Source organism: Passer montanus, unplaced genomic scaffold (genome assembly GCF_014805655.1).
Source record: "Passer montanus isolate IOZ18808 unplaced genomic scaffold, ASM1480565v1 scaffold49, whole genome shotgun sequence".
Lineage (NCBI taxonomy): Eukaryota > Metazoa > Chordata > Aves > Passeriformes > Passeridae > Passer > Passer montanus.
Window position 1 is genome coordinate 6784924 of NW_024369818.1, and position 16800 is coordinate 6801723.

The following is a 16800-nucleotide window of genomic DNA, read 5'->3' on the forward strand; positions in this document are numbered from 1 at the left end:
TGCCAAGACAGAACAAAGGACTGTTGCTTCAGCTGCTCTCTCTGGAATCTGGTTTGGTTGGAGAACATGCAATTGTTTCAATATCTTCCCACAGCACTTTTATCACCTTCTCTTAGACAGGATTACATTAACCAAAAGCTCTACAAAGGTAACAAATGTAGAGTCTGCCTTCACTGTCAGAAGCACTTATGAAAAATACTATTGAGAAGAAAATTTCAAGAGCACTTTAATATACAGAATGAATGGGATAGATGTGTGGGGCTTATTTTAAAGAGACAGCCTTTATTTAAAGTACTTTGCTTTGTAGATCTTATAAAGTAAACATTACAATACTTCTTTTTTCCCCACAAATATATTAAAATTGTTTAAATTTAAAAGGCAATTCCACAGACTGATGGATATTTTTAAAGAAAAAAATCTAACAGAAATAGGCAGCTCAACTAAAACTAGATTTTAAACATTCTGTTTTGTCATTCCATCTTTAACAAAAAGAAAAGAGAAAAACCACACTTTTCACCCAGACTTCCTTTACAGCAATAAGGCAACTCCAGGAGATTTGGATGAGCCCCTTGGAGATTACAGATACTGTAACTGGCTGCTCCTCATGCTTTATTACCACCCAAAGGTGCAACTATCCATTAATCACAATCACATCTGTGCATTAAAATATAAAACTTAAATTACAGATTTTAAAAATATTACTAATAGACTTCCCTATCATAAAATGCTTTACATTTACAGTACTTGAACTATTTCAGTTCTGGGTTGATGAGGTTTAAGCAATTTACCACTGCAAGAGTTAGACTCTGGAGCTCACAAACAGCACAACCCAACCAGGGGCAGCGATAGTCGGTAGAGTCGTAGTGCAAATCAAAATAAGGAGTGCAGAACCGCACTAAGTGTTTACATTTCTAAAATATAAATGAACAAGACGAGCTCGTATGTTGTACATGCAATAAATTACAGTAAGCATATGGCAACGGGGCTGGGGCATTCTACAAGTGTAGCTGGTGTACCAGAGCTGAAGCCTGTGAAAGATAGGACTCAGTAAACAAAACATTTCAAAGCTCTGTTGTCACTGGAACTCTGCTTTCATGCTTTGTACTTCTGCTTCCCCGTCTCGCTGATCACACAGATATGCTGAAACAAAATAAAATAAAAGCTCCTGTTAGGAAAGTGACCTAAGAGACCAAGGTTTGACATCAATAACAAGCTTCTGAAAGCAACACAAGTGTGCTGTACACACTTCAGGAGGAAGAATCTTCTGACACTGTTTATGCAGAAAAACTTAGCCCTTTTTTGGTCCCCAAATCTCCACATTGCCTTCTTTTCTCCTAATTGTCCCACCCAATGTCTGCTGGGTCTGGTGAGACCCAGATGAAGAGTTAATGATAAAAATAACAAAATGTGAACCCTTCTTAACTTCCTCCCAGGTCTCTCTTCTTTAACTCTGAGCAAATGCACTTATTTGCTGCAGACATCTGGTGAGACAAGAAACTTCACACATTATTTCAAAGCTGACAGTTGTGCAGCCTCCACTCTGCATGCAGCAAAATAATTTTTTTAGTTTCATCAGACTTCCAAACGCTGCCCTGCTGCTCTCAGGCTTTGTTCTCATCACTGGAATATGAGGCATGATTTAAAGAGCAGGGAGAATGATGTAAGGAGATTTCCCTTCCTTCCTCCTCCCCAGTTTTAAATGGAGAAAAACATACGGGAAAAATTACTTACGTTCAAATCTCTGAAGTATTCATTGTAATCTAGGGCGTATCCCACGACAAATTTGTCTGGCACTTCAAATCCAACAACTGAAAAAGACCATAAGTCACCAGAGTGTTAGAAAAGGAACTTCCTAGAGCTCACTAGATCTTTTTACAGAGACGATATGGAATTTTATAGATATAGATTGTAATTTATTTTATTTCTTCCACTCAAGTACCCTGAGATTAATATTTCAGCTATTTTACAATTTTAACTTACTTTGTTGATTTATCAACTAAAGGAGATTAAAGAGATGCATTTATTGGGTCCCACACAGCTGCCTGGTGCTAGTCTGCAAGAAATGAATGGAAGCTCTTAAATTTCCTGACAGGATATTATTATGGGAATGTAAAATTCCTTGAAAATGTCTTCTGACTTTGCAAATAAGTGCAGAAGTGCCAATCCTTCCTGGCACTTCCTGCCAGTGCAGCAGCAGCAGATTTGTGAGCACAGCACGAGTGCCCCTCCCAGCACTACCTGCACTCCAGACAGGGCTGCAGGAAGGGTCAGTTGCAGGTTTCAGAAACCAAACAGTGTGGGTTGGCTGCTTTGGGTTTGCTTTTGGCTTTGGTTTGTTGGTGTTTTTTGTGTTTGGTTGTGATTTTTATCTCCCAAAAAGTCTGTCTAAAAAGAGGACATCAGCCATTCCAGACTGGCTGAACAGCTCTAGCAGGACACTTTGTCAGGCAGGACTAGTCCACCCTGTCTACACACACTATAAAATGACCCCAAAAAATTAAATTATCTAAAATATAGAATTTCCAAAGGGCTTTTCCCCCTTGTGCTAAAATGAAAGACTCCTGAGCAGGAAAGCTGTGTCTTTTTTCTCTTCCTGGCTACAATGAGGAAAGCAGGGAGATAAACTGTGCAATTCAAATAAAAGGCTGTGGGCACTTTTAGAAAAACTAAGGTGATGTTTAGCACTTACTGGGCCTCACAAAACAGGGATAAAATAGAGGCCCAGCCATTTCTGCCTTGTTGCCTCCTTCAGAGCTCACATGTCCTGCTCTGACAGGTTGTCTCTGGGGACAGATGGCAGAACAAGTCATCTGCTGCAAGATGCTCCAAAGGCACCATTAGCCCAGCTAAGCCTATAATGAGATCCCAGGAATGAGGGGTGTCCTTGAATGAGGGGAGCACCTCAGTGAAGCCTTGAGGTATGAAAAGCTTCACTTACAGAGCATTGTATAAACTTGGAAAGGAGGAGGATGCGATTCTGTTGCTCAATTCTCCTCACTTCCATCATGAATGGAACAGGAATTTAGCCTGTGGAACACAGTTAAAACACACAGCCCTGCCCAAAGCAGGAGGAGCTGTCACTCCCTCCACTGCCTGCTGTGGATGCTGTTCCTTCACAAACACTCTTGGGACAGACAGGAGGGGACAAGAAGGGAGTAATTCAGATGCCCAGACAAAACCAGTGCCAATTTAGACATTTTAACACTTTTATCAGACCTGCTACCCCATGTGGTCCTCCCACATTCCTGGGGACAGCCAAATGGCAGGAGGTAGCTAGGCTAAGGCACACAAATCACTCCCAAAAGTGTCAAAAGGTGAATCCAGCAGACTCCACTGACTGAAGCATTTGACTACATGCAAATTGAGAGAATTTGCACATGACAAGGTATAACCTAGACCAAAATATCAAAGTTTGATTTTCAATATAATAAAAAGTTGCAAATGTTACAAATCCTGATTAACTGTCTCAAAATATATTCCAAATATTTAAATTACCTAAATAAAAGCTAACTTTATCAAGAATAATTAGTGAAAAGCTGTTTGGAACATCATTGGACTTTGAGCAAAAGGTACACAATACAGAGACATACTTTTAATACTGAAAAGTGGTTGTCAAAAGTCACTTACAGTCCGGCCGGTATCCCACACTTCGAGGAGTTCTTTTCACCAACAAACTGTCAAATAAAATTAATGTACAACTGAAACAGGCAAAAGCACCATGTACAAATACATGAGACTGTTTTGATGACAGAGAAGCTGAGTTAAGCCTAAGTGTGCATAACTGACAGCATAATTACACATATTTTAAACCATTACTTTACTTGCAGGTACAAAAGACCATAATGACAAAATCAAAACCTCCTAGAATCATGAATGGTTCACAGCCTAAAGGCTGACTACCAGGTCTGCAAGGAAAAGGCTGGGAGACACTGATCTGGATGGATTTTCACTGTGAGAAGTCACATAGTGGGATTTTATGTATGTTAGGAACTTCAGGTGCAATTTACCTTGTAGGTAAAGAGGCAACAATCTGGGATGTGGCCCAAGAAAAAAAGCCCAATGAAAGCCTAAGTTTTATGAAGGAAAAGTTTAGCTGCTTGAACGTGACCTCAACTGCAGTTGCACAACTTGTCCTTAACTGCTTTTCACTGGAAGTGTTAATTACCCCCATAAAGAAAATGTAATTGATTCTGATGATCAGAATGAATGGTCAGAAGGGTAAAAAGCACGGAGATACAGAGTTGGGGGTACTGTGGTAGAGAAATGCCCTGGTAACTTAGTTTGATTTGCTCATTATTCAGCAGAGCACTTCTGCCTCTTACAAGACAATCCCACAGGTCTGACACTTGTCTGCCTGAGAAACAGAGACTTAGGGAGGAAAAGAAAAGGTGGTAGATGGCTGAATGCAAACAGGACCAGCCTAACTCTGTTCACTAAGCACAGAGCCCTTCCCTCCTGATCACCCTCAAGATGTGGCTTCATTTGCCACAGTCATAGTTTTGATTTTAGTTTCTGAAACTTCTAATTGGGAGACCTAATTTTTGAGAATTGGTGTAGAATTTGATCAAAGAAACCCCAAAATAGTGCTGGCATTAGTTCACATCTCCCTACTACAACTACTTAATTGTCAGGAGGAAAATAAATAGAAACCTAAAAAAAAACCCAAACCAAACCAAAGAAAAAAAACCTCAAAAATCCCAACCCAATCAACAATAAAACAACAATCAAAAAAATAGCAAAGAAGAAGATGGATATAAGACAGAGAAGTCAAGCAACTTAGAACATAAGACTATCTAGAATGATCATATTTCCCTAGTCAGGTCTTTCCCTGGGGCAGACCCAAATTACTGCAACAGGTTTAAAATACAGGAAATTGGTTATTATATTATATTATATTATATTATGCTATATTATACTATATTATATATTAATTTTACACTGTAATGTTACAACACTTTTCAGTGACACATATTTAAAAACTGGCCAGGGAGAAATCCACAATGGCCTCACCTTCAGCAGGTCACCTCCAGATTATCAGCAAGAAGAGCTGTTCTGGTAAGTCTAACAAGTGCTTTGACATTGTTATGGCAACACAAGTGATTAGATATTACACCCAGCTCTGCTTTATCTCTAATCCCCAGCAATCATTATGCTTTTATTAAAAAATACACAACAGCATAGCAGCACAACAGATGCAATTTAAAAAGAAGTAGGAAGAATGTTGATATTGGTTAATAATACAATATCATCCTCAATATTTCTTGTTGGTTGCAAGTTATTTAATTATGAAATGTTTTGAAACAAATTGATTAAAGGTGTAACTAAGGAGAAAAGCCTGGAAGAGCATATGGCTGGGTGACTCTCACAGAATGACCTCTAAAGCTCAGCTGCACTATGGATACCACACACTTACTCATGTTAGTGTGCAAACTAATTAAACCCCACAATTAAAGAAGGAAAAATAGAAAACCTCCATTTTAGTGCAGTATAGTGAAGCTGCAGACAGTGCCAGCAGAAACAAACATCTTTGGAGAGACACTGCATTACAGGTAAGTGACAACTACTCATTTTTCTTATTCCCCCTTCTAATTAAAGTCTACATTTATGAACTAAATTTGTGCTGAAAATACCTCTATTAACTTGAGAGGGTATTTCTTTTAAGACCAAAATATTTCAACTCTTCTAGGTACTTCTATACTTGGACTTCAGTGGTAAAAGCCCACAAACCTTATCATAATATGATAGGCAAGAGGTGTTCCAGGCATGCACAAGTCATGCCCTTCTGAAGCACAGGAAATCTTCCTGCAGTAAGACTGGAAAGAACAGTGTTTCCAATATCCTGAACATAGATATGCTTACAGTATGCAAAAGTGCTTTAGGAGTTTAAACATTAGAGACTTCAATAGATCACATACCATATGACTCCTGCAGAAAAGTTCCCTACTGTTTCTCTTCCATGGAAATGTGTTCTATGTTTGTTTTTACTTCTTGGTTTGGGTTTTTCTTTTTTTTCAACCTTCTTAATGTGAAAACCAGCACAAATAATCATCAGACATTTACCTGGCTACTTTCACCATCTTTGGATTGTACTGTTTAAGTAGAGACAGCAACGTTTTCATTGTTTTACCAGTATCAATTATATCCTGAAAATAAAAACACTCATGTAAAACAGAATATTGAACAAGTCAGAACAGCATTTTCAACTTTCTACCACTGAAATTGCTCATCCACAGCAGCATGAAAACATGGCAAACTACAGCCTGTAAAAATGCTCACAACCAAATCCAGGTGGCAGGAAACACAGCACTGGGCTTACACAACCACGCTGGTAAAGTGATCACACACATTAACAAGAGTGCTTAATTGTTGTGGATAACCATGGCTTTGGAAGCAGCTGCTGAACAAGCAGTTACTGCAATGACCTGCTTGGCTCCTTTTGGATATTTTATGGCTTGTGCTCCTTGCAGCAACGAGATAATGTTTAATTTGAGTATGATAAGAGTAATGTTAGTTTTGCTGTTGAGCTCAGTTACAGAGTATTCAACGGGAAGAAAAGCAAGAAGGGAAAACAGGCAGAACAACCCATTACTGCAGTTAAAGGAAAAGGAGTACAATTCACTTAACAGAGCAAAGAAATACCTGAAGAAATTGCACAGGGAAGTCTGAGTGCAGTTCTGAAGTTTAAAACATACTAAAATAAATTCTGACATGGCATTTTAATCCCATTCACTGCACACATAAACAGAAAATAAAAAGAGAATACATGGCTTGAAACTGAAGCATCAGAAATGGCCTCCTCATTTGCACTAAACAATCACACCATCTTTAAGAGGGACAGTCTCTGCCCTGGCCTAAAATCAAATCTATTTGAAGTGAAGGAGGCAGACAGCAAAGAAGCAGCAATATCCTGGTTTCAGCTGATTTTCCTATGACTCCTAATTAAAATAAAAATCAAACAACAAACTCAACAGAGCACCTGTCAGCACTACCATTAACACTCAATGCTTTTAATCATTAAACTCCAGAGAAGTTGAAGATGCACAGGTATACAGTTAAAAATCAAAGTTGGTAAATAAACAGCTACTCCCATGCTCTAAGAGAAAAGCAGAACCTATTACTGATTTTCTGTTGTGTGTTGAGCTGTTTATTGGAGATAAATTTCCATTTTGTACACAATTTTTTTGGATATTAAAGGGATGCAGTAAAGCCTAGCACTCAAGACATTAAATTTACAATAGATGTGCATTTTACCGTTTGACAGTTAAAATGGTGATCAGTAAGTGTTCATATCTGACTGTGTAAGACGAGTCACTGGACAGATGATTCACTAAGCAAATAAGAAACTAACCTAATCTGGGGATTACAGTCATCTGAAATGGAGCAGATACATAATTAAACACATCTGTCTATCTGAAGCAAAATATACTTCAAAGGACACCACTGATCACACAATGACTGCTGTATACACACTATTTTGGTAGGAGTTTTGGAACTGCATGTGCTTCCTGTGGAATAATATAACCTTCTCAAATTAGGAAAATAATACATAGAAACACATTTTATGGGAGGAAACATCCTTTCCTTTGGCTGATGCATCAGTTGCCATAGTTGTTTCTTTGCTTACAAACATGCCATTTCCACATTTGGAGCCTTACCACATTATTAGATTGCACATCTGCTTTTCCTGTCTACTGCTGCTTCCCCATCCTGAAATTGTCAACTGTACTCAAGGAAAGTGACATTGGCTGCACATTAGCAATGGTGCTCATCAAGACAGAGTATGAAAGCAAGAACTAAGCAACAACACCTACCAGACAATCAGATTGAGCTGTACTAAACCTGGTATCACCCAGAGAACCATGACAAGAGAGGAATGGGAATTCAGCAATTGCAAAATGCCAATTAAGAATTAGCATTCCCTATGTCACCATTCTCTAAACAAACTACACACAGGGACACTGGGCTTAGATCTATTTTTCATGTATTTTAGGATACTCACACCAGGACTCTCTTTCTACCTCTGCAGTTTAGTTTCCTAACTTGCTGGGATGAACCCAGAACAATAACATGCTTAGTATCACTTTTTTTTTTTCCAGGCTACTTTTCCAAACACAAAAAAAGGGGAAAATTAGACATTTTAGAATTGACAAAATCTCAGAAAACTGCAAGAAAATACAAACCATTTTAGATGAATGTTTTCCTGGTTAAATGTAGCAATTGAATGCAATTTGAGAATTCAAAACACAGCTTAGCTCAAATTCAGAGATCACTTGCAAAATTCAGGCCTGAAAACAGAAGCTGGAAACCTTGAAACCAGAAACTGGCTGGTTTTCTGGCTTAGGAACAACTTCTATTAAACTCTTTTACTTGTCACACATTAGAACTGCCAAGTGAAACATAATACTTACTTCTACGATCAAAACATTCTGGTAGGAAGAAAAAGAAAAACAAATCAATTAGTATCTAGACAATATACAATTTCTTATTAATTTTCATAACTCATTTTCAGTACACTTAAATATTTGCACCACCATTTATCTATGTTTACATGTGTAACAGCAACTGCTTTGTACTTTAACATTTCTGATGCTCTAATAACAGCTGAGATTCTTCTCAACAGCTCATGCTAGATACAGTCTTTGAATTATTCACACTTTGAAAATTCTAGACATATGTGAAAGAGATCAAAACAGAGTCTATACAATTTCTATTCTTCTAGAGAAGAGTGTCCTCCTGCAGAGACATGTACAATTCTGTCATACCTACATCCTTTGCATTGACACACGTCTTAAAAATCACCTGTGTGTGAGGAGAAGGGGAAGTGATGTGTTCTGACAGAGCAGGAGCACTGGTGCTTTAACCCCTGACATCTGGCTCAATGATCTCCATAGAATCACTGGAGAAAGCAGATTCCCAATTTACATCCTCCTCTTGTCACTGCCTATCATGAGGACCTGTGTTCCTGACGTGGGCTGCACCTTACACATCTCAACAGTGTGAATTCCACCACTCCTTCAGTGGAACAAACACACACACAGCTGTACCCACCTTTCCAGTCAGGGTTGAGAGGTCATCTCCCCCAATGACTTTGATATCTCCAGTTGACTGATCATTCTAAGAAAGAGGAGGGTGAACATTTGCATGACAAGAATAAACTGATGTTCTTCTTGCAGTAAATGTCAAAACTGTGACGTACACAACTAGTAAATGTTAAAGCTTTCAGAAGCATGGCAACAACAGCATCTCTATGAACAAAGGAATTACAAGTGGCCAACTTTAAAGAGAGTATTTCAGATAAAAGACTGTTTGACAAGAGATTTGCATCAACACATAATCTGTGACCATTATATAGACATATGTATCTAAAAAGCAAGGACTTAGTATGCATTCTTTACAGATATAGAAACAGGACAAAAAACTCTTCTGGTTTCCAAGCTACAGGATGCTGCATAGCTGGTAATTTACATTTTAAACTTTATTGCTTTGGAAAGTCTTACTCTGAATAAGAATAGGCAATCATAACAAGAATAGCCAGCAAACAAGGCACTGATTGCTATTTAGAACAATAAGCTACAAAAAATAGCCAGAAAAGCTTATGCTTAGTTTACAGCCAATATTGGTAACAAATCAAATTACTTCTTATGCAATTGAACAGCAACACAGGTACACCATCACTACACTGCATTTTGCTTCAGTAAATCTAAATTCTGCTAAAAACACTCAACCAACTTTAAACCTCGACAGTGTCTCACAGTTCATATTAGATGTCATATGCAGGTGCCAAGTTCCTGAGCAATGAAAGGGTGAAAAAACAGTTAAAGATTTCTGACATTGGTTATAACCAGATTTCCACTGGCAAGAACTTTGTTTAATCATTAAGCAATGTTTTAATTATCTTCAGGAGCCTTATTTCCAAGTTCAGTACTGGTAAGACTTTAATGCTTCATGGTTTCACACATCAGAGTTTTACTGTTTAGATCTGTTTTCACTGCCTGTTGTCACTGCTGGAAAACAATAATGGTTTACAAGACTGTAACTCCTGACTCAAGTAACTCCAAGATCACCTTTTAAAGTGGCATTTTAAGTTCCTTACAGTGTCTGCTGTAAGGTTTGGTTAGCAGAGACCTTTCAGAATACTGCTGTGACCAGCCCAATGAGAATGTACCACATACTCCACTGAAAATCCCTATTTCACCCGTGACAGTGCAACACATCCACTGACTTCTGGCTGCCCTTCATGATGACACAAGCTACATTTGCTCATTTCCAGGCTTAAATGCAGGAGACTGGTGAAAAGCCATTCGTTCTTCTTGTAACACAGAATAAACTGTTTGTCAAGAATACTGAGAGCTGGATCTGATCACAAACACTATCTTAAAATTTCTTAACAGCTTGCCAGATCCTTAAAATTCATCTGTAAGGACTTGGAAAACTGGAGTTAAAAGTAAAGTTTAATCACAGCTTGATCATGTCAGCTTTCTTATACTATTGTTTTGAGTGCAGTACAGTATGAATTTTGCATTGCAACACAAAAAAATCCCCATATGCTTGTAAATATTAAATGATCAGTTTGAAACAAGAACAGAACTTCAATTACATAAATTACAGAACCATTACAAAAGTCCATTCTGCTTCATTTATGCGACCAGGATATTTTTAACGTCTTTTATCCAGTCTGTAAAGGCAGGCAGCATGATCCAGTAATCACATACAGAGACAGCAACAAGAGAGCTGAAAGCTCCACTTCCAACTGTCCATTACAGTTTGTGATGATTTTCACACCACTGAACACAGATCCCTTCCTGCAGCAAAGCACAGATCAAAACTACAGAGCAGATTTAGCACTCTGACACTATTACTGATGGAAGACCCAGTCAAGCTGTTACATACATGTCCATGATAGGATAATCTTATCCAGTCTATCAAATTATGCAATCTAAAGGACCTAGATTTGGATATTAATAACCACCTAAGAGAGTCTACAGAAAAGAAATGCTCATGAATAGTGTAGTGGAGGCATCACATAGCAGCTCCACTCATCCAGAACAAGAAAACATTATTTTATAGAACTGGCTGACAAAATCAAAAACCCTCAAGCCAACACCTCAAGGAAAATGTCTGACTTCAACAGCTTTCTGTCTACATTTCTCTGCTTTTCTCCTCATCCACTTGTTTCTGTAGTAAAAACAGGATTGTAATCTCCATGAAACTTACTTTGCTGCTCTCTCCCCTATTAATATCAAGGCACTGTAGTTCTGAGGGGAAATAAACAAAAACAGCTATAGTAAAGAAATTAACCAAAGCACGCCTAGGACACCAGTTAAAAGTCAGCCTTGCTTTTTAGCAGAGACTTTTTCAGGTGTTCCAAACTATTTCTCCAGTATTTTTTTCTGAGTTAGAAAGTAGAGAGCACGAAGGGTGTAGTCTTTGTACTGATTCTTTAAACAAGGTAATCAAGTTATTGGAAGTGTTCCTAAGTGGAGAAAGCAGAAGATACACAATTTCCACTCCATGAAAAAACAGGTGGAAGTCATAATTTCCTATTTTTTAACTTACTATTCTGTAATAGAGACATTCAGTTTTCTGCAGCTTTTACAGGCAGAATATGTGGGTGTGTGGGGGCTTTGGGGTGAAGTGGACTTCAGGCAGGAGCCTCCCCTTTTGGGGGAGAAAAGAGGCTCAGACTCTGATTTTAAGACAGTGCACAAGCACAAAGTACCTTGTGAGATACAACCAAAGGCTGGCAGGAGCCCTTCTGCCCAGCCCTGCACTCTCATTAAAGCACATAAGTGAATTAGTGCCTCGTGCTCTGCAAACCTGAGTGTGGTGTCCAGGTAACCCCTGCACAGGCAGCTCTGTGTGTGAGCCTCGGGCAGCCAGGGCTGCCTGTCCTGCACAGGGACTGCACCAAAGCCCCACGCAGCTCTTGGCTTTGTCATCACACTTTAATGGAGGGCTTGAGAGGAATCATGGATTTATCAAGTTCTGCAACAGTCCAGAGCAAGTCTGTAAATAATTCCATCTTAAGTTTCACAGTTTAATGAAACATAACATGAGAGTGATTTTTTCAATTAGTTATCTCTGTTTTTCTGCTGGAATAGGGAGTGGTCTACAGCTGTGAGAAGTAACTCTGACTTCAATGCAAAGCTGCTGATACAGAACAAACAGCATAACATTGTGAAACAATGTATTCAAACACTTTAAACTGAAACAAAAAATGTCATTATTTCCATCTTGTAGATGGTCTTAGGGAAAAAATAATAACTTTCAGAAATCCCAAAACATGAGACTTGGCTGTCAGTAAGCTGGAAATCATACTGTGCTGACAAACACCTGCTTCTTCCCCTGACCTGCATAACGTAACCCTATGCTTCCTTCTGTAAAACCTAAAAAACACCTTAACTCGTGTTACAGAATGCTCTGTTTCCCAACAAAGTTGAATACTTGTGTTCAGAATCTAAAGAAATTATTTCCCTAAAAATCTAAACCCAAGGCAACCTATGCCTTGTCTTGAAAATGTAATGCCATATTCAGAGGCTATTAATCACAAATTTAGGTTTATGTATTTAGTGTTTCCTCATGATCAAACACAACTAATTTTGTTCATTGTTTGGTTCATCAGAACAAAAATGAGACAGGGAACCATTTATGCAGCTTTCAAATCATCCTGTCCAAGAATGATGTCTGGGCCATATAAAAACTCTCAGAATTAAATTTTTGTAATAACAGCTGCAGGAGAATTCTCTGCATTGGTCTAGACCTGCAGCTTTAGAGATGGGGTAGAAGGCAGAGAGGAAATTGCTGAACAAGTAAAGGACATGTAAAGAGTCCCTCTCCTCAGATAATGATTTCACTGGGGTGAGGAGATATCAAGGTCTAAAAGAAAACACATTATATAATAAGGTAGAGAAAGAGTAAATTGGCTTGTGACTCTTAATTCCCTTAATTATTTGTTTAATATTAGCATATTAGGGCAGTAACAATATTCAACCACCTCTGTTAATAATCTGTAGTCAACTTAGCTAAAAATTGCACAGTACTGCATACTTACACAATAACTCTTCAACCTAATGAAGTCGACTGTCATGGGGATTGATTTGTCACTGTTTCTGTTCAGGGCTTTGATGTAGTCTAATAAATCAGCAAAAAATTTATAGCCACCCTTGAGTACACAGAGTGCCACAATGTGGTGTCCTCCCATGCCCTTCATAATTTCTCGTGCCAGTCTCTCCGTCCTAAACAAAACCAAGGAAGAGTGAGCTGTCATAACACTTCACTTGTCCATCACAGCAGAAATGTTTGATATTCCTAGCAGCAGCAAACACACACAGCAAACCTGGAAACACGTTTTGACTGGAAATATTTGCCCACCACTTTGGTCACTTTTACACCTTACTGCTCAGCAAAGTTTTGCTTCTCAAGGTTAATCCAACAGTAGCGCTGCCAAATGCACTTGTTTTCCTACATCACAGGCAGCCAAAGCAAAGCTGAACACCCTGAAACTGTTTCACTGTCAGATAAGAGACATGAAGGTGTGTTTTCTCCTTCCAAACACAGGTTCAGCTTCCATGCAAAGAGCAATGTAAGCAAACACAACCCCAAAGGCAGCAGCCCTCACCAGATGATGAGCAAGAAAACTCAAATTGTAAACTGAAGAGTTGATGTTAATTTGCCAAATCAGAATGCCAGAAATTTGTCCTGAAAGCAGAATACAATACCAGCAAGGCAGAGCAAGAGAACGCTGCCCTGTTTTTTTGCAATAATGGTTTCTAAATTTATTTTGCCATTTATTTTAGAAAGCATGGTCTGCATTTATTGTGTGCCAGCTGACAGCAGGTTTCTCAGAGAAAGCCAACCATTAGAAACTTTACGTCAATTCCTTAATGACATGTACTTTGTCCAATTTTTTCCTCTATATGGACTTCCAGTGTAAAGTTTTAATATTAAAAAATAAATTTTTATAGGGATGTTCATTGTGTTTAGTCAAACAGAACCATGGAAAATCTAAATGCATTCCTAGTCACAAGATCCCCTGGAAGACCCATCCAGCACCACTCATAAAAGGCTTAAATTCACTGAATTTGTTGTTCAATCTCACAAAAAAAAATTAGCAACTTTCAGCCAAAGTAAAATGAAAATGTCTTGTAGGCTTGTGAACACATTTCTGATCAGACAAGATAAAACTTGCATAGCACATCACAGATTTCAGAAACCACAGAAGTGACAGATTGATATTTGCAGAGGATATTGTCTTTCTCAGAAGGTAGGAGAAAGGTGGACATTATTTTTCCACCATATCAACATGATATGGTGGAGAGAGAGAGTCTAAAATTATGTGGTGAATAGTTTACCTTTATAAATATCTTATAGAAATTCAAGAGCCTATATTTTCAGACTGAACTGACACAACAAAACGTCTTCTAGTTAGATTTTAAGAAGGTAAAACATCAAAGAAACACTGGAAAGAAAGTCCTACGTTGCTACATGCTACAAAATTCTGCTTGAGAATTATGACTAATTTTCAAAGAATCACATGACTGCAAATGTACAAACTCTCCAAAGCAAAAAAAAAAAAGAAGATATTAATTGTCCTTCAGATAGTCTCCAAGCAGCAAAATTATTACTGGAAGATGTTTATTCCAGTTTCATGGAATCAATGTACTGTCTGAAGTCAAACAAACCTGTCCATGATGAGCCCATGAGGAATATAGACTTTTTCCAAATCATCTGCATAATGTTTAGGTATGCAGAACAAATCCAGGTCGTAACCTTGTTCATCATCGCCAATCTGAAAAGGAAACAAGGTGAGATTTCTACAAAGCCTTAGAGAAAGTCTGTGCTGAGAAACTTCAAGTCCTTTGCTTTATTCAGTAAAAACTATCAAACCCATGAGTAAAACCTATCAAACCCACAATGCCCATCAGAACCACCTTACCTTCCTCCTCTCTAAAAACACCAGTCACACTGAACACAGAGTAAAGTGTAATCTAAGAGTTCACAAGAGTTACTTGAAATATTGTGAGATGTTATGCAATGCAGTGTGTGAAAGTCCTGCAACGTTCTCTTCCAGTGGAGAGCAGGAAACTGAAGTTACTACACCTCAGTGAAACTCTATATTCCATTACAAAAATAATCAAGCTTTTTAACCCCTTTGATTTTCCTAGTGTAATGCAAAACCTGCATCTGCAATTAAGCAAGCAGAGGTTCTGACATGGACACCTTCCAAATCTCCACAACACTGGATCACAACAAAACACACGAGCCAGTTTGCAGGACAAGGAGAGAGCTACGTGAGCATGACAAGTCATGCTGCTGTGAAGCAACTCTGCTCTGACCACAGTTTGCAAAATGGAGAGGTTCAAGATTATTCAGAATCTGAAATTAAAGCTTTCAGCAACCTGTTCCACATGGGCAAACTCCCTGTATGAAACAGCCTGCAACACTGGCGAGTGCATATTAATTAGGACAAGGGATTAGCAAACATACATAATGATACTGAACACTGCTGAGGTTCAGGGCACACTGTTACATCAAACAGAGCCTTCCTTGAACCCTAACCCTGCTGCAGCTTGAAAATTATGTCGTTTTTTAATTACTTCCCTCTCTGGTTATGTAGCTGAACACTACCGTGTGAAAAAGAATTTCAGAGGGAAAACAGAAGGTTAGTGCTAACAGTTCACCAGGGCAGGCATTTTAAGTATCCAGTTTGGTTACTAGTACCCTTGCAGAACTCAAACCTTATTTCAGTGCCTGTGGAAACACTTATATGGCCAGTGGTTCAACAACTGTTTACATGGGGTTTTTGTTGATTAATCTTTAATGAGTATTTCATCTGGGGAATTTCATTATCCCATCCAAAACTGACCCTGTGTGAGCTACACACACACAGCTCGAGCTCATGGTCCCTGCAGTCCACAGGGACTTATTTTAAGAAATAAGGCAGGTCCCTCCCAAAACTCATGGGGTTTTTCTCAGGTCAGACCCATCGTTATATCCAGCGTGTCTACTAAACCTTCCGTTCTGCATCTGGCAGGGAATGGGCCCTTCCTACAGGTTTTATCAGGTTTTTTATGGACTGCAGGGTTTTACTGTCGCAACCTCGCGGCCGTCGCAGCTCTCGGCCATCAGACACCGCACGCACTTCATCAGCACTGGCACTTGTTTTAAAACTAGAAATAAAAATGAGCATTAAGAGCCTTAGCTGATGCGGCAATTACACAAAAATATCAAGGATGCTGCTCCTGCAGAACCAGACCCAGCTCACACACGTGGGGCTCTCCCGACCAGAGCCTCCGCACGCCGGGAACAGCAACAGGAATAGGAAGTTGTGCCGCGCCGGGGGAAGTTCTTCCACCTTCGCTCCGGAGGCGCCAGCGCCGGCTCTGCCCGCCGCCCTCGGGCTCGGGATCCCGCGGTTCCCATCCCGAGGCTCCCGCGGCCGCTGCGGGAAGGGACGCGCCCGGCCGGGGGCAGGGAGGGCAGGGACGGACACCCCGGGCCCGGCGCCGCGAGGCCGGGGCTGCCCTCAAGGTGACTCCGCGGGGCGGCGGCTCCCGGCGCCCAGGGACGCGACACGACGCGACACAACACACGCCACGCCACGCCACGCCGCCACCCCTCGCGTTCCCTCACGGATCACCGTATTCCGGGGGGCAGGCGGGGCACGGCGGCCCCGGCGCCCAGCATCCCCCGTCCCGCGGGCGGCAGCCCCCGCACTCACCACGATGCAGGGGCTGGGGGTCGCCATGGAGCGCGGCCCGGCCGGCGGCGGCTGCGGGCGGCTCGGAGCGGCGGCAGCGG

The 16800-nt window shown here is 40.0% G+C and overlaps 1 protein-coding gene across 1 annotated transcript; it reads right to left on the minus strand.

Moving 5' to 3' along the window:
- Window positions 1-209: 209 nt before the first annotated feature.
- Window positions 210-16794, minus strand: HPRT1 (hypoxanthine phosphoribosyltransferase 1). Its single transcript, XM_039722606.1, has 9 exons — window positions 16721-16794; window positions 14682-14788; window positions 13052-13235; window positions 9049-9114; window positions 8409-8426; window positions 6061-6143; window positions 3628-3674; window positions 1732-1808; window positions 210-1140 (listed from the first exon to the last, which is right to left on the minus strand). The coding sequence occupies exons 1-9, from the start codon at window positions 16745-16747 to the stop codon at window positions 1093-1095; spliced, it is 657 nt and encodes a 218-aa protein (XP_039578540.1). The 5' UTR covers window positions 16748-16794; the 3' UTR covers window positions 210-1092.
- Between the last annotated feature and the right edge of the window lie 6 nt (window positions 16795-16800).